Below are 27,963 nucleotides of genomic sequence, written 5' to 3'. Positions count from 1 at the left end.
AAGCGGAAATCTGGAAAACCAGTTCGTCATCACTTTTTGCCAGTTCGTGTAACATTCTCGTTTTGCTTTATTCGCCTTCCCAAACTTGTTTCCAGTTGGCGATACATTCTTTTCTATAATAATTTAATTATTTTAATAGGAGGTACACCAGATTACGTTGAGAAACAGTTTGAACCTCTTAGACAATCAACATTATACAGATGCTCACAAAAGTATATTGCTGATATGAAGAGAACAGAGGAAAATAAAACACAAAATGCGATGACGTAGCTTTAAAGAGAAATCGAGACTTTCAAACAAATGATATTTGGGGCGTAATAGAGTATGCTGAATGAAACATTATAATTCAAAAAGTCTTAGAGACGATGTAAGAAAGTATGATGAAAATGTGATAAGAGAAACTGTGGAAAATAGCAAGTATATGTACGATGCCAAACAGAATCTTACGTTGGACGGACACCACGTATTACCATTCGTGATGACAGACCTCACAGTAACTAACGACAGAAAGAGAGAGAGAGAGAGAGAGAGAAAGAGAGAGAGAGAGAGAGAGAATGTTGTACGTGCGTTCGAAGACATCTTTAAATATCTGTATGGTCATGGAGGTAAACCAAATGCAAATAGTGAATGATGAAAACCACGATTCGTAGGAAGTGACTGAATCTGAGCTGCAAATAGTAAATGATGAAAACCACGGTACCTAGGAAGTGATTGAATCTGATCTGTACCAGCATGAAGTAATTCAAGGTATGATGCAAGAAAAGGTACGCCGGAATGATGATGCTTTAATGGAATAAATTAAAGATGGAGGAAAAGTTACAAAAAATAAAAGCAAAGTTATTCGCAGAACATCGACGGAGAAATACTGCAATTGTTGTGCCTCAGAAGAAAAGAGATGGCCAAAGACATAAGAACCTATACAACCGTCAGCCACATCTCCGCCATGTTCATGATGTCCACTGTCATTGTCACCGACTACACTGATAGCTTTAGTAAACTAATGTAGCGCGCCGGACCAAGATCTGAATGCAGCGCAATTGACTATTTGCAAGTCGCCACCCAAACTGCAGGTCGGGACAGTGATTGTGAATTACGACTTCACGTGCGGCCACGCAAGCTTTCGACTGGGTTTCAACGAAATAAACATCGAAAGCCTTTGAGAAACAAAGCATAGATTGCATCCATGTTACTACAATAATTGATATGTAGGGTGTTCAAAAATTCATTGTCCGAGCCGACAGTTATTATGATGGGGACAGCAACAGATATTTCATTAAGCAATCAGGTGTCGGAAAAGCATAGAGAATAAGTATGGGATGTCTAAGAGGTCAGTGTGTGATTCAGAATAAAATAAAAATAAATGTGAATCAATTCTTTACCCTTATGATCCGTTTTACAATTAATAGTCAAAATTTCCACAATTACTTTGCGAGGTGCCATGGTGAAGAAGTTTTCGTAACTCTTGGATTCAACGGATCTGCATGAGAACTGGTCATTCACTCAATCCCACTTTTTAACCACCACCTTACCTTATGCACAATGGAGAAATTAACGCTAAGACAAGTAATAAAATAACCCTTTAGATGACTAGTAAAGGGGTTGCACGCGTGCTATAATTTAACAAAGTTACTAATCAAGCGCTGTCCTCAAAAGTTATAAAAATGTGCAGAAAATCAATATTGTCATATTAATAGTAAAAGAAAATCAAATTAAGTATCACAAATAGATTTATTTTATCTAATGAACATGTGAATAAGCGATTCACTGAATAATGCTTTAATAAAACAAGAGCACAAAATAATGATGTTGAGAATAAGTAGTTTTCAGGATTTTTAAAGGGGCACTTATTCTGAAATACTGAACATGGTAATCTATTATGAATGGGTCAGTAACAGAGATGATAAGCGTGTGACAGAACTCCAAACGGAAATAAGAACTCTGAAAAATCCACATGGAAATTTGGAAAGTTGTGGTAAGTTCCTATGGGACCCAACTGCTGAGGACGTCGGTTCCCTAGGCTCACACACTACTTAATCTAACTTAAACTAACTTACGCTAAAGACAAAACTCACACAGATGCCCGAGGGAGGACACGAACTTCCGCCGGGGGGAGTCGCGCGAACCGTGGCGACGCCTCCCTGACCGCGTGGCTACCCCGCGCGGATTAAATCCACATCCAAAATCGTGGGTACTGTAGCGCCAACACGAGAGCAGATGCTGCAGAGGGTGTCAGGGTAGAACTGCGAGCCCCTTTAATGCCAATACTACGAATACCTTACCACCAAGACCTCAGGCAGTGTGCGGGCAGCAAACAATAGTCGTATGGTGCAGCTGCCGACCCCTGCACTGACTCTGATGATCAATGACCGCAGATTAAACACGATTACATAAATTCCAGAAATAATCTAAACTTCTGTCTGGATAAGTGAAACAGTCTTTCTCCTAAGTCTGCACGAGAGTATCTCCAGAAGGAGACATTATCACAACACATATTGTCCCTGGCGGTCCAGAGGAGACTTCATATCTCGTGCACAGTGCACGGACACCGAAAAGTAGTGCTTCGCGACCACCACCATGCTTGAATGTTTCCAGCCATATGAGACCCCGGCAAAATACGCCGTTCATCTGTGCTCAGTGCACTCCGCAAAGTCCCGCCAAGCTCGATAGCAATATTTCTTTTACCCATCGTTGTCGCCGCCGCCAATTTTCAGTAGGGCCCTCTGATGTCATATTTCGTCTTCTTGAGTTGACCAATCAACTCCCTGCATTTCGCAGGACCCACGAGAGCAGCCGTGAAAACCGCCGCCAAAAACGAACGAAATGTCGGGTGTCCCGTAGCTTCAGACCTCAGATTCCGAGAACCACTGAAAACAATGCTGAAACCTGGCGTCGGCCAAGCAAAGCTCAGACGGCAAGCGTCAATAAAACGTTTAACGCTGGCTCCACAAATTCGCTCTCGCTGTCGCTTAATGCCTGATACAATAGCCAAGAGCCGTAGCAATCCGGCTGCCCTGAGGTGCCATCACACGTTGTTCTCCCTCGTATTCGCATAAAAGCCGGCCCATCCTGACCACTCGTATTTCTGGCACACTCAATGCAGGGTGCACTCGTCCAGCCCCATCTCACCCACACAAGGACAGAAGAGCAAGCAATGTACCAACACCAGTTGAAATACCAAGAATAAAAGTCGGCGTCCTCATTAACAGTTTCATTTACAGCAATGACGTTTCTTAGCCTGCCGCAACTGAGGCGCATTAATAAAATGATATCGAGTCAAAAAAACGAAAAAAGAAATACGAGAGAAGACATGCCACAAGTGGGTTGTAACCTCTCAAATTTCAGTGCAGAGCCAGTATCAAAGTAACAGGGTGTCCCATATTCGATGGAAAATGTTTGTGTTGTCCTGTTTGCGTGTGGACACAAACTCGAAAAGCAAGGAGTAATCGACTGATCTTAAGTCTTGTACTCAGGCAGAATGAAAAGCGTGAGCACTTGTTCATGCGACGCATTCCGTACTGACTTCTGGTGAACGTCAAACTCCGTGACAGTTGCTGATATACTTGACTGGGGCCTGTTCTCAAAATGCAACAGCACATCTTCTTCATACGTGTTCTGCATGTGAACGGTAAGTTCGTGGTGCAGCCGCGGTGCTGGAACCTCGCTGCTACACCTCGCTGCTCGCAGGCGGTCGTGTTGCATTCACGCTTCAGCCTCGCTGCTGGCAGCTCGCTCCTCGCTGGTCAACGACTTCTCGCTTTTCCAACGGACACCTTTACCCTGCAGCTGGCCACATCACTAGTTGAGTGGATTACTTGCAACGTGTGAAACAAAAACAATATTGTGTACATCGTCTGATGACAGTAATAGTGGTTACACGACAATAACGTCCCTGTAATGGACTGACCTGCGCAGAGGCCTGACCTGAATCCTATAGAATACCTTTGGGATGTTTTGAAACGCCGACTTCGTGCCAGGCCTCACCGACCGACATCGATACCTCTTCTCAGTGCAGCACTCCGTGAAGAATGGCATGCCATTCCCCAAGAAACATTCCAGCACCTGATTGAACGTATGCCTGCGGGACTGGAAGCTGTCATCAAGGCTTAAGGTGGGCCAACACCATATTTAATTCCAGCATTACCACGAACTTGTGAGTAATTTTCAGCCAGGTGTTCGGATAGTCTTCATCACATAGTGTATATGGCTTATATTTTTCACCTACTATCATGTTTGTTAGTATTTTCTATATTTTTTCCTCAGATTGTCCTGGAAACCTTTCGTGTTGTTTGATAAGGTTTGGCATTTTTTTACAAGTATTTCTGCATCGATTATATCATTATGCGTCACACCATACTTACTTCTCATTGCGCAGTCGAATTCAGGCTTCATTCAGTCGGTCCGTAGGTAACCTGCACAGGATAGAATTTCCAGCTCTCCAGCCATTTCGTGAAATTCTTTGAAACAAAACACAGAGACAGGGCCGATTTCATTGTCCTTCTTTTCCGTTTTATATTTTTTGTTATTCGAAACGGCTTCTTTGGAATTCTCTTCTCATCCTCTTAGCCGCTTACCTTGTCTGTTTTGAACAAGTTACTGTTCTTGGTTTGTACTTCCGCAATCAATGACTGTCGATAGAGCGAGGTGGAGCAGTGGTTAGAACGCAGAACTCGCATTCGGGAGGACGACGGTTCAAACCCGCGTCCGGCCATCCTGATTTATGTTTTCCGGGACTTCTCTAAATCGCTTCAGGCAAATCTCGGGATGGTTTCTTTGATGAGACCGATGATCTCGCTGTTTCGTCTCCTCGTCCCAGATCAACAAACGAAAGACTGTCGCATGTAAAGCAGTGGTCATATATTAGCAGTCACATTCGTCGTCTGCATATTCAGAATAGTTATTTTCACTGTCTGGCAATTGTTCTTTGCTTTCACGAGCACTTGTTCTGATCTCACATTCTCTTTCACTTCCGCGGCACATTCTGGTGTTCCTGATCATGTGTGTTATCAGTGACGCAGATGTCATCCCTGTCGATTGATTTACTGTCAGCTTTTATCTCTTAAACACAGAGAGCCATCCCAATACCGTGACCCCCTCCTTCCCCTCGCTGCCCGGCGACAGTTTCTGTAACTTTTCATACGAACGTCTCCCACTTCCACACGTCCCGATGGAGCGGTCAGTAAATATTCGTGATTGACTGTTTCCTGTAGGCAGTTGTATAAGGTGATTCTACAGTTCGTCTGAAATGCATATGGAGCGTCAGTTATGTTGGGTTTCATACTCAACTTATGGCCTGTGCCCGCATAAGCTCGGGTAACAAGCTATAGAGGACGAAAATATAGAAAGGCCAAAAGACGGCGCATTACCGTCATAATATGGTGTGGCAAAATCGTTAGCATTCAAATCAGCTTCCAGTCGTCTTGGAATGGGCAAACACAGAAGATGTACAGCATTGGAGGAAATATTATTCCATTCTTCCATGAAAACAGCGACAAGTGCCTATTACGACGATGGAGGTCGTTTAGCGATCATGCATCCCTCTCCCCAAGTGGACCACAAAAGCTCAAGAATAATGAGATCTGGTGACCGCGGTCGCCAGGGGAGATGCGACAAATCAACCTCGTGCTCATAAAACCAAACTTGGACGGTGCGAGCTGTCTGAACAGGGTCCATCTCGCTGCACCCACATTTGGGGAACAAACACTGTACCACGGGATGGACGTGACCAGCCGAAATGGTCACACAGTCCTCGGCGCAGCGTGACTTGCAGAGCAACCGCAGGGCTCAAAGGAATGCCACAATATGGCCGCCAAAACCAACACCGAACCCCCGCCATATTTCTCTCTTGTGACGGTAAGTCGGCCAGAAGATGGAAACAATGTCAAACAAGACTCAAAAACAAGACTTCCATTGCTCCACAGTCCGGACATTATGGCTTAAGCACCACGTTTTCCTGTTTCGGGCACTTGCAGCACTGACGGGCAGTTTTGGAACTTCACGTCGCTCTGCAAGTCCCTGATTACGGAGCTCCCTCCGCTTTGTTTCGGTGCTGACAGGTCCCGCGAGTACGGCGTTGAGTCCAGCAGTAACTCCTACAACTGGCGTCCTCTTTACTTCTTGCTAAAGTCCTCTTCAATGCCTGCCTGTCACGATCACTCAACGGACACTTTCGTCCGTGTAGATTATGTTTTCCCGCTTTCCTTACCAGGTGTAGAAGTATGAAACCGGAAAATTGGTTGCAATAATTACACGTCTGTTGTCTGAAACTGATAAACAACATTTTATTCAAAATAATCTCCGTTGCTATTTATATATTTCTTCCACCTCTCCGGCAGGCATGAATGCCACGCCAAAAAAACAGTTCTTCTTTTGAAGGGAACCAGTCAGCGAGCCATTTTCGTACATTTTAATACGTATTGAAGCGCTGCTCAGCGAGAGCGTGTCCCAGTGATGCAAACAGATGATAATCGGACGGAGCAAAGTCTGGAGATTAAGCCGCATGCCCTAGTGTTTGGCCGGCCGGAGTGGCCGAGCGGTTCTAGGCGCTACAGTCTGGAACTACGCGACCGCTACGGTCTCAGGTTCGAATCCTGCCTCGGGCATGGATGTGTGTGGTGTCCTTAGGTTAGTTAGGTTTAGGTAGTTCTAAGTTCTAGGGGACTGATGACCTCGGAAGTTAAGCGCCATAGTGCTCAGAGCCATTTGAACCATTTTTGAACCCTAGTGTTTCCCAGCTGAACGCCTTGATCGTTTCCCTAACCCGTTTTGCTGTGTGTGATGGGGCGTTATCATGGAGCAATATGACTGTGTCGCCTTTTTCTATATTCCGGTCGTTTTTCACGTAATTCTCTATTTAAATCGATTATTTGCTGTTGGTAGCGATCAGTGTTAACGATTTTACCAGGTTTTAGCTGCTCATAATAGGTGACAGCCTTCTGGTCCCATGAAACACAGAGCATTATTTTCTTTCGAAAGCGATTTGGTCTTGCAGTGGATGTCGCTGATTTGCCTAGATTCAACCACGATTTACGACTCTTAGGATTCTCAAAATATACCCATTTTTCATAAGCTTTCACTATTGGATGAAGAAGCGACGGTTTCGATGAAGAAACGACTTTCTTTTGTATCTAGCCAGCAGCATTTCACAAGTAGTTTTCGATTTCTTTGCTGTCTTTCATTTAATTCATGCGGAAACCATTTTCCCACTTTCTGCACGTTTCCCACAGTTTTCAATCGAAAAGAAACGGCTTACTGCGTTACATTTAATTGTTCCGCCTGGTCCTGTTGAATTTGAGTATCACCTTCATCCATTAAGGCCTGCAATTCGATGCCTTTGGCCTTTTTGGTGGTTCCCGCGCTCGTCGTTTCTCACGTCAAAATCAGCACTTTTGAATTTTTTGGAACCACTCGAAACACTGTGTTTTCCCAAGAGCACGTTCGCTGAAAGCTTCGACAAGTATTCGATGCGATTCTGCAGTTGTTTTCTTCAAATGGTAACAGTAAAACAAATGCTGTCCGCAAATCGTAGTTCGTAGGCACAAAACTCGGCATGTTTATGGGTTAGAAACAGATACCGACGTATGGAACCTGGCTTACTGTGTGTTCACGTACGTCGTCAGCCGTTACAGGCAGGAGAAGGCGATGCAGACGCGGTGTCGCGGGCCCTACACTGACGGCTAGCACCATCTATAGCGAAATTCCGGTTTAATACTTCTATACCTGCTATATGCGGCGTAAATATTCGGTACAGCTCATCTTGAAACATCAATGATCTTCGGTTGCCTTGGTTACCGAAGCACCTACGATACGACCAGCAACGATTTTCCTACGCTCGTATTCACTCAGCTCCGACATAACGCACTCACAAGTTCATATAACACTGTTGTGACCACGAGAGACACTTGCAACGTATGAGCACACTGCACAGGTTCCGTCCGTGTTGAAGTACAACAGCGCCACCTACAGGCTAGACTAGCGCCTGCCTTTAAGTTCACGCGTGGATTTCTCGAGCTGTTTCCAAATTTTTGTCCAACTCCTGTATGTGCTTTAATCGTACTTTAGCTATTCGATGGCCGCTGGCCTTGCTACGCGGGAAGTTTTCAGACCATATTTGTTCTCCGATACTGCAGAGTGTTCCGTATACGCTAAGCGCTTCTCAGATCTTTTCGAGCGACATTTCGAACCGTAAATTACAGACTCTCACAGATAACAAGTGCCGGCCGGAGTGGCCGAGCGGTTCTAGGCGCTACAGTCTGAAGCCGCGCGGCCGCTACAGTCGCAGGTTCGAAGCCTGCCTAGGACATGGGTGTGTGTGATGTCCTTTGGTTAGTTAGGTTTAAGTAGTTCTACGTTCTAGGGGACTGATGACCTTAGAAGTTAAATCCCATAGTGCTCAGAGCCATTTGAACCATTTTTAGATAACTAGTTAATACCTGAGTATGTTGTAGATACTGTAGTGACAGAATCTTCATTGTGCTTAAATGTTACGCTACCAACAGTGTTACTGACAATTCGCTTACAAACGTTGTTGCTCATGCATTTAGCATACAATAAGGTGATAGAAGTCATGGGATAACCTGTATGCACTAACACAGATGGCGCTAGTGTAGCGTACATAAGGTGTGAAAGGGCAGTACGTTGGCGAAACTGTCGTTTTTACTCAGGTGATTCATATTAAAAGGTTTCCGACGTGATTATGGCTGCACGTCGGGAATTAACGAACTTTGACGCGGAATGGTAGTTGGAGTTAGACGCGTGGGACATTCGATTTCCAAAATCGTTAGGTAATTTAGTATTCCGAAGTCCACAGTGTCAAGAGTATGCCGAGAATACCAATTTCAGGCTTTATCTCTCACCACGGACACCTCAGTGGTCAACAGCCTTCATTTACCGACCGAGAGCAGCGGCGTTTGCGTAGAGTTGTTAGTGCTGACAGGTATAACCGCGAAATCAATGTGGGACGTCCGCGGCTCGTGGTCTTGCAGTAGCGTTCTTGCTTCCCGCGCACTGGGTCCCGGGTTCGATTTCCAGCGGGGTGAGGGATTTTCTCTGCCTCGAGATGACTGGCTCTTGTGTGTCTTTCATCATCACTTCATCCTCATTCACTCACAAGTCGCGGTAGTGGCGTTAAATAACTTGTGGAGCGGCGGCCGAAACGCCCCGCGAGGGGTCTCCTGGCCACCAATGTCATATGCTCGTTCATTCATTCACTGTGGGACGTACGACGAACGTATCTGTTAGGACAGTGCTTCGAAATTTGACGTTAATGGGCTATGCCAGCAGACGAACGACGCGAGTGCTTTTCCTAACAGCACGACATCACTGGAATCGTGACCGTATTGGTAGGACCCTACACGTATTGTCAAAGCAGTCTTGATTTCAGTTCGTAAAAGGTTTCGAGGTTTCGAGTGTGGCGCAGACCCCACGAAGCCATGGACCAAAGTTGTCAACAAGGCTGGTCGTGGCGCCATAGTGGTGTGGGCTGTGTTTACGTGAAACGAACCGATCATTGTTTGGAAATGGTTATGTTTGGCTAGTTGGTGACCATTTGCAGCCAAACAACGATGCAATTTTTATGAATGACAATGCGCCGTATCACCTGGTCGCAGCTGTTAGGGAATGGTTTGCAGAACATTCTGGACAATTCGAGCGAATGATTTGGCCGTCCAGATCGCTCGATATGAATCCCATCAGACATTCAAGGGGCACAATCGAAAGGTCAGTTAGTGCACAACATCCCGCACGGGGAATAGTTTTGCAATTATGGACAGTTATGGAGGTAGCATGGCTCAACATTTCACCAGAAAACTTCCAACTACTTGTTGACTCCATGCCACGTTGCAGCACTACGCCGGGCAAAAGGAAGTCCGACGCGATATTAGGAGGCGTCCCGTGACTTTCCTCACCTCAGTGCAAAGTCGCATTACGGGTCCCCCATACAACCATCTCAGTATGCTGGGTGCTTATACACTACTGACCATTTAAATTGCTACACCCAGAAGAACTGTAGATGATAAATGGGTATTCATTGGACAAATATAGTATACTAGAACTGACATGTCATTACATTTTCAAGCAATTTCGGTGCATAGATCCTGAGAAATCAGTACCCAGAACAATCCTCTGGGCATTGAGTCGAAAAGAGCTTGGAGGGCGTGTATAGGTACAGCTGCCAATGCAGCTTTAACACGATACCACAGTTCATCAAGAGTAGTGACTGGCGTATTCTGACGAGCCAGTTGTTCGGCCACCATTGACCAGACGTTTTCAATTGGTGAGAGATCTGGAGAATGTGCTGGCCAGGACAGCTGTCGAACATTTTCTGTATCCATAAAGGCCCATACAAGAACTGCAAAATGCAGTCGTGCATTGTTGTTGTTGTCTTCAGTCCTGAGACTGGTTTGATGCAGCTCTCCATGCTACTCTATCCTGTGCAAGCTGCTTCATCTCCCAGTACCTACTGCAACCTACATCCTTCTGAATCTGCTTAGTGTACTCATCTCTCGGTCTCCCTCTACGATTTTTACCCTCCACGCTGCCCTCCAATGCTAAATTTGTGATCCCTTGATGCCTCAAAACATGTCCTACCAACCGATCCCTTCTTCTAGTCAAGTTGTGCCACAAACTTCTCTTCTCCCCAATCCTATTCAATACCTCCTCATTAGTTACGTGATCTATCCACCTTATCTTCAGTATTCTTCTGTAGCACCACATTTCGAAAGCTTCTATTCTCTTCTTGTCCAAACTAGTTATCGTCCATGTTTCACTTCCATACATGGCTACACTCCAAACAAATACTTTCAGAAACGACTTCCTGATACATAAATCTATATTCGATGTTAACAAATTTCTCTTCTTCAGAAACGCTTTCCTTGCCATTGCCAGTCTACATTTTATATCCTCTCTACTTCGACCATCATCAGTTATTTTACTTCCTAAATAGCAAAACTCCTTTACTACTTTAAGTGTCTCATTTCCTAATCTAATTCCCTCAGCATCACCCGATTTAATTTGACTACATTCCATTATCCTCGTTTTGCTTTTGTTAATGTTCATCTTATATCCTCCTTTCAAGACACTGTCCATTCCGTTCAACTGCTCTTCCAAGTCCTTTGCCGTCTCTGACAGAATTACAATGTCATCGGCGAACCTCAAAGTTTTTACTTCGTCTCCATGAATTTTAATACCTACTCCAAATTTTTCTTTTATTTCCTTTACTGGTTGCTCAATATACAGATTGAATAACATCGGGGAGAGGCTACAACCCTGTCTCACTCCTTTCCCAACCACTGCTTCCCTTTCATGCCCCTCGACTCTTATTACTGCCATCTGGTTTCTGTACAAATTATAAATAGCCTTTCGCTCCCTGTATTTTACCCCTGCCACCTTTAGAATTTGAAAAAGAGTATTCCAGTCAACATTGTCAAAAGCTTTCTCTAAGTCTACAAATGCTAGAAACGTAGGTTTGCCTTTTCTTAATCTTTCTTCTAAGATAAGTCGTAAGGTCAGTATTGCCTCACGTGTTCCAACATTTCGACGGAATCCAAACTGATCCTCCCCGAGGTCTGCATCTACCAGTTTTTCCATTCGTCTGTAAAGAATTCGCGTTAGTATTTTGCAGCCGTGGCTTATTAAACTGATAGTTCGGTAATTTTCACATCTGTCAGCACCTGCTTTCTTTGGGATTGGAATTATTATATTCTTCTTGAAGTCTGAGGGTATTTCGCCTGTCTCATACATCTTGTTCACCAGCTGGTAGAGTTTTGTCATGACTGGCTCTCCCAAGGCCGTCAGTAGTTCTAATGGAATGTTGTCTACTCCGGGGGCCTTGTTTCGACTCAGGTCTTTCAGTGCTCTGTCAAACTCTTCACGCAGTATCGTATCTCCCATTTCGTCTTCATCTACATCCTCTTCTATTTCCAAAATATTGTCCTCAAGTACATCGCCCTTGTATAAACCTTCTATATACTCCTTCCACCTTTCTGCCTTCCCTTCTTTGCTTAGAACTGGGCTGCCATCTGAGCTCTTGATATTCATACACGTGGTTCTCTTCTCTCCAAAGGTCTCTTTAATTTTCCTGTAGGCAGTATCTATCTTACCCCTAGTGAGATAAGCTTCTACATCCTTACATTTGTCCTCTAGCCATCCCTGTTTAGCCATTTTGCACTTCCTGTCGATCTCATTTTTGAGACGTTTGTATTCCTTTTTGCCTGCTTCATTTACTGCATTTTTATATTTTCTCCTTTCATCAATTAGATGCAATATTTCTTCTGTTACCCAAGGATTTCTAGCAGCCCTCGTCTTTGTACCTACTTTATCCTCTGCTGCCTTCACTACTACATCCCTCAGAGCTCCCCATTCTTCTTCTACTGTTTTTCTTTCCTCCATTCCTGTCAATTGTTCCCTTATGCTCTCCCTGAAACTCTCTACAACCTCTGGTTCTTTCAGTTTATCCAGGTCCCATCTCCTTAATTTCCCACATTTTTGCAGTTTCTTCAGTTTTAATCTACAGGTCATAACCAATAGATTGTGGTCAGAGTCCACATCTGCCCCTGGAAATGTCTTACAACTTAAAACCTGGTTCCTAAATCTCTGTCTTACCATTATATAATCTATCTGATACCTTTTAGTATCTCCAGGGTTCTTCCACGTATACAACCTTCTTTCATGATTCTTAAACCAAGTGTTAGCTATGATTAAGTTGTGCTCTGTGCAAAATTCTACTAGGCGGCTTCCTCTTTCATTTCTTAGCCCCAATCCATATTCACCTACTATGTTTCCTTCTCTCCCTTTTCCTACACTCGAATTCCAGTCACCCATTACTATTAAATTTTCGTCTTCCTTCACTATCTGAATAATTTCTTTTATTTCATCGTACATTTCTTCAATTTCTTCATCATCTGCAGAGCTAGTTGGCATATAAACTTGTACTACTGTAGTAGGTGTGGGCTTCGTATCTATCTTGGCCACAATAATGCGTTCACTATGCTGTTTGTAGTAGCTTACCCGCATTCATATTTTCCTATTCATTATTAAACCTACTCCTGCATTACCCCTATTTGATTTTGTGTTTATAACCCTGTAGTCACCTGACCAGAAGTCTTGTTCCTCCTGCCACCGAACTTCACTAATTCCCACTATATCTAACTTTAACCTATCCATTTCCCTTTTTAAATTTTCTAACCTACCTGCCCGATTAAGGGATCTGACATTCCACGCTCCGATCCGTAGAACGCCAGTTTTCTTTCTCCTGATAACGACATCCTCCTGAGTAGTCCCCGCCCGGAGATCCGAATGGGGGACTATTTTACCTCCGGAATATTTTACCCAAGAGGATGCCATCATCATTTAATCATACAGTAAAGCTGCATGTCCTCGGGAAAAATTACGGCTGTAGTTTCCCCTTGCTTTCAGCCGTTCGCAGTACCAGCACAGCAAGGCCGTTTTGGTTAATGTTGCAAGGCCAGATCAGTCAATCATCCAGACTGTTGCCCCTGCAACTACTGAAAAGGCTGCTGCCCCTCTTCAGGAACCACACGTTTGTCTGGCCTCTCAACAGATACCCCTCCGTTGTGGTTGCACCTACGGTACGGCCATCTGTATCGCTGAGGCACGCAAGCCTCCCCACCAACGGCAAGGTCCATGGTTCATGGGGGGAGGCATTATCCTACCGAAAGTAGGGTTTTGCCGGGATCGAATGAAGGGTGGTAGCATATATGAAATATAACGTTCACTGTTCAAAGTTCCGTCAATGCGAACAACAGGTGACCGAGACATGTAACCAATGGCACCCCATACCATCACGCCGGGTGGTACGCCAGTATGGCGATGACGAATACACGCTTCCCATGTGCATTCACCGCGATGTCGCCAAACACGGATGCGACCATCGTGATGCTGTAAACAGAACCTGGATTCATCCGAAAAAATGAGATTTTGTCATTCGTGCACCCAGGTTCGTTGTCGAGTACACCACCGCAGGCGCTCCTGTCTGTGGTGCTGCGTCAAGGGTAACCGCAGGCATGGTCTCCGAGCTGATAGTACATGCTGCTGCAAACGTCGTCGAACTGTTCGTGCAGATGGTTGTTGCCTTGCAAACTTCCCCATCTGTTGACTCAGGGTTCGAGACGCGGCTGAACGATCCGTCACAGCCATGCTGATAAGATGCCTGTCATCTCGACTGCTAGTGATACGAGGCCGTTGGGATCCAGCAAGGCTTTCCGCATTACCCTCCTGAACCCACCGATTCCATATCCTGCTAACAGTCATTGGATGTCGACCGACGCGAGCAGCAATGTCGCTATACGATAAACCTCAATCGCAATAGACTACAATCCGGTGTCTATCAAAGTCGGAGACGTGATGGTACGCATTTCTCCTCCTTACACGAGGCATCACAATGTTTCACTAGGCAACGCCTGTCAACTGCTATTTGTGTATGAGAAATCGGTTGGAAACTTTCCTCATATCAGCACGTCGTAGGTGTCGCCACCGGCTCCGACTTTGTGTGAATGCTCTGAGAAGCTAATCATTCGGATATCACAGCTTCTTTTTCCTGTAGGTTAAATTTTGCGTCTGTAGCACGTCATCTTCGTGGTGTAGCAATTTTAATGGCCAGTAGTGTAATTATATTTTACCTGTTTAACACATTATAACGCAAAAACTAACTATCGTACGGGTGCCAAACATGGCATCTTTAACGTGCAGAGTATAGGGTGAATGACTTCCATACGTCACAGCTCCTCTGTAGAGTTCCAACTACAGCTACCAGGTGCCGTGATCAGTCATCGTGATTCATAGCCTCACACACCTGACCAGTCACAGTGCACTTGTTGACGTGTCAACATTAACTTGGACCATTACATTACTGATGAAGCTCTATTATCAGGACGACAGTAACTCTGCAGATGTACTTCAAGAGTAACCCCTGCTGAAAGGATTACAGAAGGGTCCTGTTTCTCCACTTTCTTCGCGGACCATGATGAAGAAGTTCAAATCAGCTGGAGAACTGGGCGTCGCTCCGGGAAGAGGCCGACGAGCGGTTGCACCACAGGTGGTTGATCAAATCACTGTTGCTATGGCAGACACCGCTGTACCCAATTCCCTATCGACTGGCAATGCGTTTCTGTGTCACGGAAGTTGAACATCCATCCGTGGTCCACTGCACGGAAGGTGCTTCAAACTATTCTCAAATAGTATCAGTACAAGATCAATATCGTACAGCAACTTGCACCACAAGGCCCACAACAACGTGTTGCCAAACATGGTATCTTTAATGTACAGAGTATAGGGTGAATGACTTCCATACGTCACAGCTCCACTGTAGAGTTCCAACTACAGCTACCACTTTCTCGCAAGGATTGAAATTGACGAGGGTTGGTACTGCACCATCCTATGGACAGACGAAGCTCAAAAATTCAAATGGCTCTAAGCACTACGATAGTTAACATCTGCGGTCATCACTCCCCTAAACGTAGAACCTAACTAACCTAAGAACATCACACACATCCACGCCCGAGGCAGGTTTCGAACCTGCGACCGTAGCAGCAGCGTGGTTCCAGACTGAAGCGCCTAGAAGTATTCGGCCACAGCGGCCGGCAGACAAAGCTCATTTTTCTCTGATGGCTGAGGTGAACACACAGAATTGGCGAATGTCACTGTGCATCAAGTTCCTCTGTGTGGTGAACGAGTCAGCGTATGGTGTGGCTTCACGGCTATGTACATCATTGGCCCATTCTTTTTTGAGCAGGGTGGCGCTCAAGGACCAAAGGTGTGCAGTGTGACTGAGCAGCGTTACTGCGATATGCTTCGCCATCTCAAACCCGCCCTAGAGGAGAGAGAGAGACCCATTGAACTCAACAGTTTTCATGCTAGATGGGGCCCCATCTCTCATCGCTCGTGAAGTTCAACTGCTTCTCGGAAACAAATTTGGAAACGATCGAATAATCGGCCGAGCGTTTAAAAATGCTTGACTGGCACGATCACCTGATCTCCTTTCCGGTGATTTCTAGATGTGGGGCTCCCTGAAGGACAAGATTCACATACGTGCTGATCTGAAGCGCAGCATATCAAGAGAGGTAACCAGCATACCTACGGACACGCTTGCTTCTGTTGTACAGAATGCAATCCTCCGCTTTCAGACTCTTTGGACACTGGTGGGCACCATATTGAGCCCCTTTTGTAGCAGCAATAGTACCGGTATGTAATGGTATGGTGTATGGTAGCAGCACATTAAAAGTGTTTCCATTGAATTGATTATGAAACTTCCTGGCAGATTAAAACTGTGTGCCGGACCGAGGCTCGAGCTCGGGACCTTTCCCCCTTTCGCAGGCAAGTGCTCTACGAACTGAGCTACCGAAGCACGACTCACGGCCCGTTCTCACAGCTTTACTTCTGCCAGTACCTCGTCTCCTACCTTACAAACTCCACAGAAGCTCTCCTGCGAACCTTACAGAAATAGCACTCCTTAAAGAAAGGATATTGCGGAGACATGGCTTAGCCACAGCCTGGGGGATGTTTCCAGAATGAGATTTTCACTCGGACGAGGTACTGGCAGAAGAAAAGCTGTGAGGACGGGGCGTGAGTACTGCTTTGGTATGTCAGATGGTAGAGCACTTGCCCGCGAAAGGGAAAGATCCCGAGTTCGAGTCTCGGTCCTGCACACAGTTTTAATCTGCCAGGAAGTTTCATATCAGCGCACACTCCACTGTAGAGTGAAAATCTCATTCTGGGAATTGAAAAAATGGTTCAAATGGTTCTGAGCACTATGGGACTTAACATCTGTGGTCATCAGTCCCCTAGAACTTAGAATTACTTAAACCTAACTAACGTAAGGCCATCACACACATCCATGCCCGAGGCACGATTCGAACCTGCGACCGAAGCAGTCGCGCGGTTCCGAAATGAGCGCCTAGAACTGCTAGACCACCGCGCCGGCTCTGGGAATTGATTCTGCATTATTTCCCTTTCCAATGTCCATGACATTAATGTTACCAAGTTGGGTAGTTTCTGTGTTACAACGTGTTAAATGGGGAAAGTTTAGTTATAGCCACCCAGTGTAACCAATTTACAGCGTTGTTAATCGAAATTCTTACCAGCCTTTCATAGAGCAACTTGAAGTCACTAATCAGCGGTTTTGGAATTGTGGGGAGGGGGTGGGGTGGGGGTGGGGGTGGATAGACTTTTCAGAGTTTTTTTCAGAACTAAATTTGAAAGTTTCACTCCTGGAGAAAGACACTTTGTACGCAGGCGCGTACTGGAGCGCCAGGCGCGCCCTGCCGCAGCAGCGGAAGCTTGCAAAATGGTTCAAATGGCTCTGAGCTCTATGGGACTGAACTGCAGTGGTCATCAGTCCCCTAGAACTTAGAACTACTTAAACCTAATTAACCTAAGGACATCACACACATCCATGCCCGAGGCAGGATTCGAACCTGCGACCGTAGGAGCGGCACGGTTGCGGAAGCTTGCAAGTAGGCTGTTTAGGTTTTTATGGTGGTAACGTCACGTAGCGCCCTGTATGAAAATCAGTGACTGTGCTGCGTGCAATCTGTGGCTGGTTTGCATTGTTGGAATTTGCTATTGTAGTGTTGGGCAGTTGGCTGTTAACAGCGCGTAGCGTTGCGCAGTTGGAGGTGAGCTGCCATATATGGCTCATGTGGCTCTGAGCACTATGCGACTTAACTTCTCAGGTCATCAGTTAAAAAAAAATGTTTAAATGGCTGTGAGCACTATGGGACTCAACATCTTAGGTCATAAGTCCCCTAGAACTTAGAACTACTTAAACCTAACTAACCTAAGGACATCACACACATCCATGCCCGAGGCTGGATTCGAACCTGCGACCGTAGCAGTCGCGCGGTTCCGGACTGCGCGGCTAGAACCGCTAGACCACCGCGGGCGGCGTGGTGAGCCGCCAGCAGTGGTGGACGTGGGGAGAGAAATGGCGGAGTTTTGTGAGCACATGATCTGGACGTGTGTCCATCAGAGACAGTAAATTTGTAAGAGTGGATGTCATGAATTGACTTATGAACACTATTAAGGTAAATACACTCCTGGAAATTGAAATAAGAACACCGTGAATTCATTGTCCCAGGAAGGGGAAACTTTATTGACACATTCCTGGGGTCAGATACATCACATGATCACACTGACAGAACCACAGGCACATAGACACAGGCAACAGAGCATGCACAGTGTCGGCACTAGTACAGTGTATATCCACCTTTCGCAGCAATGCAGGCTGCTATTCTCCCATGGAGACGATCGTAGAGATGCTGGATGTAGTCCTGTGGAACGGCTTGCCATGCCATTTCCACCTGGCGCCTCAGTTGGACCAGCGTTCGTGCTGGACGTGCAGACCGCGTGAGACGACGCTTCATCCAGTCCCAAACATGCTCAATGGGGGACAGATCCGGAGATCTTGCTGGCAAGGGTAGTTGACTTACACCTTCTAGAGCACGTTGGGTGGCACGGGATACATGCGGACGTGCATTGTCCTGTTGGAACAGCAAGTTCCCTTGCCGGTCTAGGAATGGTAGAACGATCGGTTCAATGACGGTTTGGATGTACCGCGCACTATTCAGTGTCCCCTCGACGATCACGAGAGGTGTACGGCCAGTGTAGGAGATCGCTCCCCACACCATGATGTCAGGTGTTGGCCCTGTGTGCCTCGGTCGTATGCAGTCTTGATTGTGGCGCTCACCTGCACGGCGCCAAACACGCATACGACCATCATTGGCACCAAGGCAGAAGCGACTCTCATCGCTGAAGACGACACGTCTCCATTCGTCCCTCCATTCACGCCTGTCGCGACACCACTGGAGGCGGGCTGCACGATGTTGGGGCGTGAGTGGAAGACGGCCTAACTGTGTGCGGGACCGTAGCCCAGCTTCATGGAGACGGTTGTAATGGTCCTCGCCGATACCCCAGGAGCAACAGTGTCCCTAATTTGCTGGGAAGGATCCCCTACGGCACTGTGTAGGATCCTACGGTCTTGGCATGCATCCGTGCGTCGCTGCGGTCCGGTCCCAGGTCGACGGGCACGTGCATCTTCCGCCAACCACTGGCGACAACATCGATGTACTGTGGAGACCTCAAGCCCCATGTGTTGAGCAATTCGGCGGTACGTCCACCCGCCCTCCCGCATGCCCACTATACGCCCTCGCTCAAAGTCCGTCAACTGCACATACGGTTCACGTCCACGCTGTCGCGGCATGCTACCAGTGTTAAAGACTGCGATGGAGCTCCGTATGCCACGGCAAACTGGCAGACACTGACGGCGGCGGTGCACAAATGCTGCGCAGCTAGCGCCATTCGACGGCCAACACCGCGGTTCCTGGTGTGTCCGCTGTGCCGTGCGTGTGATCATTGCTTGTACAGCCCTCTCGCAGTGTCCGGAGCAAGTATGGTGGGTCTGACACACCGGTGTCAATGTGTTCTTTTTTCCATTTCCAGGAGTGTACATTGTTTGTTCTCTATCAAAGTCTCTCATTTGCTAACTGTGCCTATCGGTAGTTAGTGCCTGTAGTAGTTTGAATCTTTTATTCAGCTAACAGTATTGGCGCTCGCTGTATTGCAGTAGTTCGAGTAACGATGATTTTTGTGAGGTAAGTGATTCATGAAAGGTATAGGTTATTGTTAGTCAGGGCCATTCTTTTGTAGGGATTATTGAAAGTCAGATGCGTTGTGCTAAAAATATTGTGTGTTAGTTTAGTGACGATCAGAATAAGTAAAGAGAGTATGTTCAGTTTTGCTCAGCTGTTTGAAAATCAAAGCTATTCACTAATTTTTCCAAGGGGACGTTTGCAGCTGACGCAGAGGCGGCCGCGGCCGCCGCCGGACTCGACTGCGGACTCACCTCGACGTCTGCGGCGCGGATGGGCGGCAGGGCGCCGTAGAAGCGGTTCTCCCGGTGGCTCCACCTGCAGCTGCAGCCGCAGCCGCCGCAGCCGGCTCCGTCCCTCACGACCACGCCGACAGACATCTCTGGCCTCTGCGGGCCGCGCCTCCGGCCGCCCCTTATGTAGCCGCCTTCCGACCACCCAAGGCCGCGGCGTTAATTGCTGGCCACACAGCGCGATTAGAACCTGACCGGCCACTCGCGGCGGGCGTGCGCCTCCCTGTTTACTTCCGACGCTCATTGATGCACTTCACCGCGGCCGGCAGTTTTCAGCGTTCTCACTATGCTCTCGGCGACTTAAAAAAGCGCTCCCCACACGGGATGTGTTTCTGTTCGCGAAACCACCCAAGACGGTCTGTCCGCTGTGGCTGCTGCACGCTCCTCAGCGGCCGGCCTACATCTCACCACAGAACAGCAATGAAAGAGAAGCGCATCTCTCAGGCCGATAGCAGCGCGTCTAGTGGTATGGAAATGAACTAAAAAAAAGGATAAACATTACAGGTTGCATCCCTCCTAGTTTATGTACGCTGTATTTTTTTCTTTTAATTTTCTTCTCTCAGTTTTCTGGGCGTGCTACGTAATTATTTTGGCTAGCATCATAATAAAATAACTGAAGCATGGCTACAGTACATTGCAGTGCAACAGTGACAAACCTATTATTCAGAAATATTTGCAGTCCAATTTTGTTGCAATAATTTTATTTAGCTTCAGGTATTTAAGCTACAAGCTTATTTCCACTTACTGTCAGCTTCAAGTGCTGCGCCTAGTTTTTATGACGCACAAAACGTCCTGGAGCTTTTATATATTGATAGAAATCAGTATAAGTGCGTCGTTTACAAGTCTATTTTTGACGTTTGCGTCTGACTGTCGCTAATCCAATGATGTTTTCTTGAGCATCAAGTGTCAGTCGGTACCGTCAGGAATAGACTTCCAGACTGACACATATTTATTTCTATCAACATATAAAAGCTCCAGGACGCCTCGTGCGTCACAAAAACTAGGCGCAACACTTGAAACTGACAGTAAGTCGAAACAAGCTTCTAGTCTAAATAACTGTCACAAGCTAAATAAAAATTGTTGCAGCTAATTCCTGAATAATTTCATACTTTTGACATCTTATAAACTGCAGGGCCAATGGAAAAAAACTATAACTAAAAGAATAATCGGCAGTTAAAGAGGTTCAATTATGAAATCTTTATCACAGTATTAATTAATTAAGAATTCTAAAATCGTTACAACTATATTTCAGGACTGTAATATCTGAATAATTGCCCAGGAAACTTGCACTACTGACCATTAATTTCTTAAAAAATGTTCCTACATCTTACGACTGTAAATGCTTCAACTCAAAAAAGAAGACATAAATATTAAGTACAAAAAATAGGAAAGGTGGATAAAAACAGTGAAATGAAAACAAAACTTACTTTTTATTTCTCAAGCAGACAATAAAAATTTCACTATGAACAACGGTTTCATCTGATTCACTAGTGATATTAGAAATTTCACATGCAACCCCTGCCACATGTTTCGGGAACACATCCCTGTTTAGCCTATCCCTTGTGTTTTATTCATAGAATCTTCCTCGAAAAAATGATCTTCACAAACAAAATAAGTAGCACAATTCACATCAGGTGACAGTTCACACTTGTCCATTTCAGAAGCAATTCTTGAAGTTGTTTTGGAAAGCTGTAGAAATTCTTGTCGCTAGCTTTCTCCGTTGAACCGACGCAATATCCAGATGAACAGCCGGGGAATTTACAGGAGTATTTGAACGTCAATTTGTTATGCTGAATATTCTGAAAAAACATAAAACTCTTCATTAAATAAAACTGCTACTGACATACCAAAGTTGTTTAAGTAAGCAAACAAATCACACAGCCTCATTCACGATGGAAGAAAACACATTTCATTTATGGGCTACAAGATTATTTACTGAAAATTAAATGTCTTACCTTAGGATTAATTGCTGACATTTTTTTCAGCAGGAAATCTCTTCAATTCTACGGTGAACTTTATGAAATTTAAAGAAGAAAACCTGTTTATAATGAAGATCAGTACTATTTAAATATGAAACATATGCAAAAACGACTGTAACCGTTGACTTCAGTACAGAGCAAGACGATATAATATCAGCAACCGCCATTGGATTGCTGTAATTGGTCAATTCCAGCTTCGTTTGACCTCTAGTGGTCTGGAAGGAACTACCTGGCTTGTTGCCTCTTCCCTCGTATAGCTTTCACCCCCGTGCATCTCACTGAACACGACACGCTGCTCACGGGATTCGCGAACTCAGTGCTCTCCAGCGGAAGTTTCCGGCTGCGTCTGTCGCATAAATCAGGCGGTTTCTCTACGAAATAAGACGCGCGCAAAATAGCTACGTTAACTCTGTTAGCGACAGTCGAACAAGAGCGGAGAAAACCGCCGAGAAGATTATGGACTCGTCGACGGGTTGAACAGCGAGCTGTTGGTAAAGGGACACGACATAATACACCGATAAGCCAAAACATTGTGGCTATTGTGCACAGCGTCGTAGGGTACAGCCTGGAGACGTTGTGGGCAGTTGACGCGCTATGAACAGCATGTCAGTGCAGCAGCGACGGATGGGGGATAACCCTAGCAAAGATACGGGCTGCAAATGGGGAAATCCACTGAGATAAGCGACCTTCACATAGGGCAGATCGTTATTACGCAGAGCCCTTGAACGAGTGTCTCGACAGCGGCGAAGCTTGTTGTGTTGGCAGAAGAGCCAACACCGTGTTACTTGAGGAGGCCGTAATGCACGCTTTTAGCTCACGCAAGCTGGCGTAAGGAGGGAAGGACTATACTGACGTGAGGTCTGGAACATGACAAGGAATTAGAATTCAGAAATGGGACGTAATTAGTTTGATACTTAACTTTAATCCATTAATGACGAACGTCGCTCTTGACGGTACATGATTCACAATATTATCTATTCAGAATAGTAACTGAATATGGCGCCTTGCTAGGTCGTAGCAAATGACGTAGCTGAAGGCTATGCTAAACTGTCGTCTCGGCAAATGAGAGCGTATGTAGACAGTGAACCATCGCTAGCAAAGTCGGCTGTACAACTGGGGCGAGTGCTAGGGAGTCTCTCTAGACTAGACCTGCAGTGTGGCGGCGCTCGGTCTACAGTCACTGATATTGACGACACACGGGTCCGACGCATACTAACGGACCGCGGCCAGTTACCACCTAGCAAGTGTGGTGTCTGGCGGTGACACACTACAATAGTTCGTCGATCATATGAATGGTATCCATCCCAACATTAAATGTACTGCCGAGATGGAGAAGCACGACAAGCTACCATTCTTGCATGTTTTGGTTGAGCGGAAGGCAGGAGGCCAGCTTGGTCACTCAGTGTACCGGAAACATACACACACTGATCCGTTCTTGAACGCCAATAGTTTTCACCACCCTGTACACAAGAAAGCTGTCCTTAACACGTTGATTCATAGAGCCAAGATTATCTCTGACGACGACGACCACCTACAGTCTGAATCGCAGAACTTAAAACGTGTTTTCGGGGAAAATGGAGATAGCAAACAAGACATCGCAAACGCTTTCAAGGGCCGCCGACGAAAGAGAGCTGGTGAATCAGAAAAAGAGGTCAAACGGACTGTATTCCTGCCATACTGTGGGGCAACTAGCAGTAAGTTAGGACGTCTGCTGCAGAAACATGGGCTAAGACCAGTGTTCAGGCCCGCCCCCAAGATACGAGATATGTTGCGCCCTGTTAAGGACGACATTGCTCTCAAAGTGTCCGGTGTGTATGGTGTACCCTGTGAACGTGGCAGCATGTACATTGGACAGACAATTCGCACGGTTGCGGAGCGTTGTACTGAGCACAAGCGCCATATAAAACAAAGGGAGCTCGACAAGTCGACCATAGCGGAGCATTGCCTAGAAAACGGACGTAAAATACAGTTGGAAAATACAAAAGTGTTGGCTCATGCGTCTACATATTGGGACTCGGTTATAAAGGAAGCGGTCGAGATTCGCTTGAACAACAACAATTTCAACAGAGACCAGGGATACACACTCAGCACGACATGGGGACGGGCGTTGGACATCGAAAGAAAGCAGATGTGCGACGCGGGAGCCGCAATTTCAAACGTGGCGCCTGCCCCCTGACGCCACCTGACGTCACCGGTGCTCACACGGGCAACAGCTCCGCTATAGCTGCCCGTGTCGACTTACGCGCGCGCGCCACATTGGATCGATCTGATTGGCTGCTGATGAAGGAACCGTGCCTATATAAGCGGGAGACCGTAACAGCCCCGGCAGTCAGTGAACTCCTGACGACGATGGCGGAGATGGCCATCGAAAGCTCGAGCATTTTATTTGAATTGAAGCGGCTGGAAAACCGAGAACGTTTTATTCACACCACACTTGTTGAGTGTTAACTGTCGTGAGCATGTATGGGAAGACGGAGAAGGACAGTGAAACCACCACTGGGCGCTAAATGGTTAGAATCCATGACTGTCCACAGAACGGCCGGCCGGTGTGGCCGTGCGGTTCTAGGCGCTTCAGTCTGGAACCGCGTGCCCGCTACGGTCGCAGGTTCGAATCCTGCCTCGGGCGTGGATGCGTGTGATGTCCTTAGGTTAGTTAGGTTTAAGTAGTTCTAAGTTCTAAGGGACTGATGACCACAGATGTTAAGTCCCATAGTGCTTAGGGCCAAGCCATTTCTACACAACACGCGGTTCGGAGGCTTGTCTGCTCTCTAAAGTAGGATAGGCGATGATCTGTGGCGAAAAAGCACAATGCTGGTGCACGCACAAGTGTTTGGCAGCACACCGTTCCTCGTACATTGCTGAACGCGGAGCTCCGCATTAGATCACCCCTACGTGATCACATGTTGACCCAACGACATCGTCAGTGGTCACGAGAGCATCGGGATTCGACCGTCGATCAATGTAAACGTGTCGCCTCTTCAGGCGAATCACGTTTTTTCTACACTAGGTCGATGGTCGTCTCCAGAAACGACGTCATCGAGGTGAACGGCGTTTCGAAACGTGCAGCGCGCCACGGTCGCAGGCTGGAGGTAGCAAGCAGTATTTTGCTACGACAGACGTTCTTCTGCGCTTGCATGGGATCTGTGGTAGACACGCTGACATCTGGGAACCACCTGCATCCTTTGGTGCTTGATGTCTTTCCCGGCGGCGCTGTCACATTTGAGTAGTATAATTGTCCGTGTCTCAGAGTTAGAACCGTACTACAGTAGTTTGAGGAGGATTCTAGTGAACTCACGTTGATGTTTCGGCGACCAAATCCGCCTGATGTCAATTCTGTGCGACCCATCTGGGTCGGCAGCGGACGCCATCACCGCCTACGCAAATCAGCGGCCCGTTATTTATGAGAATTACATGACTGTGCGTTGAATCTAACGCCACATACCTCCATAAACCTTCCAACAAACTATCAGATCTTCGATACGAAGAATCAGTTATGTGTATCGTTCCAAAGACGGACGAACAAGCTATTAAGCAGGTGGTAAAAATCTTTTGGCGCTTCATCGTACTGACGTTATCGTTTACCTCAACTGAATCCCCATGTCATTTTCAGTATTAAATTCGATGTGGTTACAGCATGCAGTAGTGTCTATGTCACTTTCCGCATACATGCTATTCATATTCTCGATGTTGTATTGACAACGACCATTCAGAAGTAACTTGGATTTCAAGATCGAGATTCGTTTCGTAATTTCATTCGAATGAAACAGAAGATTTCTTGAAAGCTATTGATCACTGGCAAAGGTATATACCGACAACGAACGTGGGGCGGTCCAGTGAATCATGAGAGATATACCGGGTGATTAAAATGTCAATATAAATTTGAAAACTTAATAAAACACGGAATAATGTAGACAGAGAGGTAAAAATTGACACACATGCTTGGAATGACATGGGGTTTTATTAGAACCAAAAAAAGTTATTATTAAAATTATACATTCACAGCGGAATAGACAGCGTCATTCGATACTCAATGACTAGATGATCTTTTACTCTCACCACCGAGGGCAGCACGTACAACTCGGCTATGCCGCGCATGTCAACACGTGCGCGAGAATCGGTATAAATACCGCGACTGCACCTGGGCTCTTCAGTAGTTGTGTACTCACCTGATGATGGCCGGACGTCTCTGGGCCGAAATATCGTGGCAGAATGTCGACGGGATCCGGCTGCATACTCGGAAATTATTAGAAGAAGTTCACAAAATGTCTGACAGATGGCGCTAGACACCATAACGTCAGTAACTGCTACCGTTACGGGTGAAAGGTACGCCGATAAGTTACAGAATCGCATCATCCCCAGCCTGGGTGATATAGACCTGCTTGTACGTACGATGTTTATACAGGGTGGCGATCCACCCCATATTACCAGATGCGTGAAAGATCTCTTGCATGCGTCGTTTGGTGATGATCGTTTGCTCAGCCGCCACTTTCGTCATGCTTGCCCTCCTATTTCCACAGACCTCAGTCCGTGCGATTATTGGCTTTTGGGTTACCTGAAGTCGCAAGTGTATCGTGATCGACCGACATCTCTAGGGGTGCTGACAGACAACATCCGAAGCCAATGCCTCACCATAACTCCGGACATGCTTTACAGTGCTGTTCACAACATTATTCCTCGACTGCAGCTATTGTTGAGGAATGATGGTGGAGATACTGAGCATTTCCTGTAAAGAACATCATCTTTGCTTTGTCTTACTTTGTTGTGCTAATCATTGCTATTCTGATCAGATGAAGCGCCATCTGTCGGACATTTTTGAACTTTTGTATTTTTTGGTTCTAATAAAATCTCATGTCATTCCAAGCATGTGTATCAATTTGTACCTTTCTATCTACATTATTCCGTGATTTATTCAGTTTTCAAATTTATACTGACTTTTTGATCACTCAATATATATGTATATACCGTGGGGCAATGCGCCCTTGACCGCGTGGCTGTGGCTGGCTACCTGGCTAGCCCGAGCTGCTAAGTCCAATGAAAATCGCCCCAGATGACGAGATGAATGCTTCTTCCCACTTTGTTTATGACTTTCAGTTCTTTTTACGTAAACGGTCACAATTTATGATCTTTTTTGTGTACTCAGTTATTAAAAGATAAATGTACAATTTGGTAACGTACCCAGTCCTCAATTACTGGTCAACAGAGTATGGCAGACGGCCAAAGTCATGTTCGCTAATTCCTTTGAGCAGTATGTAACTTGTGTTTACTTTCTGAGGTAGACTGGTAGCGTGTTGCATTGACAAGAAAGACCCATAATATTTTAAGAAGCGAGAGGTAAACAGAAGTTCCAAAACGGCACGCTTTCGTTAGAGCGTCATTTTTCATCGATCATCATCGTCCTGTAGCGCTGAGGCGGTATACTTTCATAGTTCAAAAGGCATAACACTAAAAACTTCAAACGTGGAAACCTTCAACAACCGATATGTAGTTTTCTGTCATTTTATTGTAACAAATCCTATCTAAAACGACGTCTTCTCGAGAGATGTTCAATTTTCTCATGCTTTGAAGCAGCTTATATTCATAACACACATGCTATAACAATAAATAAATAAATAAAGACAGACACGAAGTTTAACTTTATCCAATACGGCGGCTCCTAAGACCTGCTTGTGCCTTAAAAATGACGTCGCATATCACCACGTTCCTCTCGATGAGGCAAAAATCTGACACGTCAGATTCTTCATTCCGCGCTTCGCAGTGCAGTGTAATTCTACGCTCTGACGTCAGCGGCTCCTCCTCCACGTGCGTTTTCACGTCCCGTGAGAGGACAACTTTAACCGCTCCTGCGCGAGATCGCCGCAGCTAACACGTTGCTTCTCTCTCCTCGAACACTGACGCCGCTTCATTGAAAAGCTGCAAGAGGTACAGTATTGTCAATATTGATGTGAGCGGTGGTGTAATAAGCGTGAACTACTTCACGAGCAGTTACATAAAGTTCTGAAATATTAAGCTATGCTGGATTATCTGAAATTTTGGGGCCCTGGAAACAAACTGGAAACGCAATTTTACCACAAACGTTTAACGAAATAGTCACAG

At 46.0% G+C, this 27,963-nt stretch overlaps 1 protein-coding gene across 1 annotated transcript in view; it reads right to left on the bottom strand.

The window, feature by feature from the left end:
- Positions 1-19,993, bottom strand: part of LOC126278676 (uncharacterized) — a 251,338-nt gene extending 231,345 nt beyond the window's left edge. The window contains exon 1 of the mRNA XM_049978916.1: positions 19,853-19,993. Coding sequence (XP_049834873.1) covers positions 19,853-19,978 — 126 coding nt within the window. The 5' untranslated portion in view covers positions 19,979-19,993. The remainder of the gene's footprint in view (positions 1-19,852) is intronic.
- Between the last annotated feature and the right edge of the window lie 7,970 nt (positions 19,994-27,963).

Source organism: Schistocerca gregaria, chromosome 6 (genome assembly GCF_023897955.1).
Source record: "Schistocerca gregaria isolate iqSchGreg1 chromosome 6, iqSchGreg1.2, whole genome shotgun sequence".
Lineage (NCBI taxonomy): Eukaryota > Metazoa > Arthropoda > Insecta > Orthoptera > Acrididae > Schistocerca > Schistocerca gregaria.
Note: the sequence above shows the minus strand (reverse complement) of the source record. Positions and strands in the feature narration are given on the sequence as shown.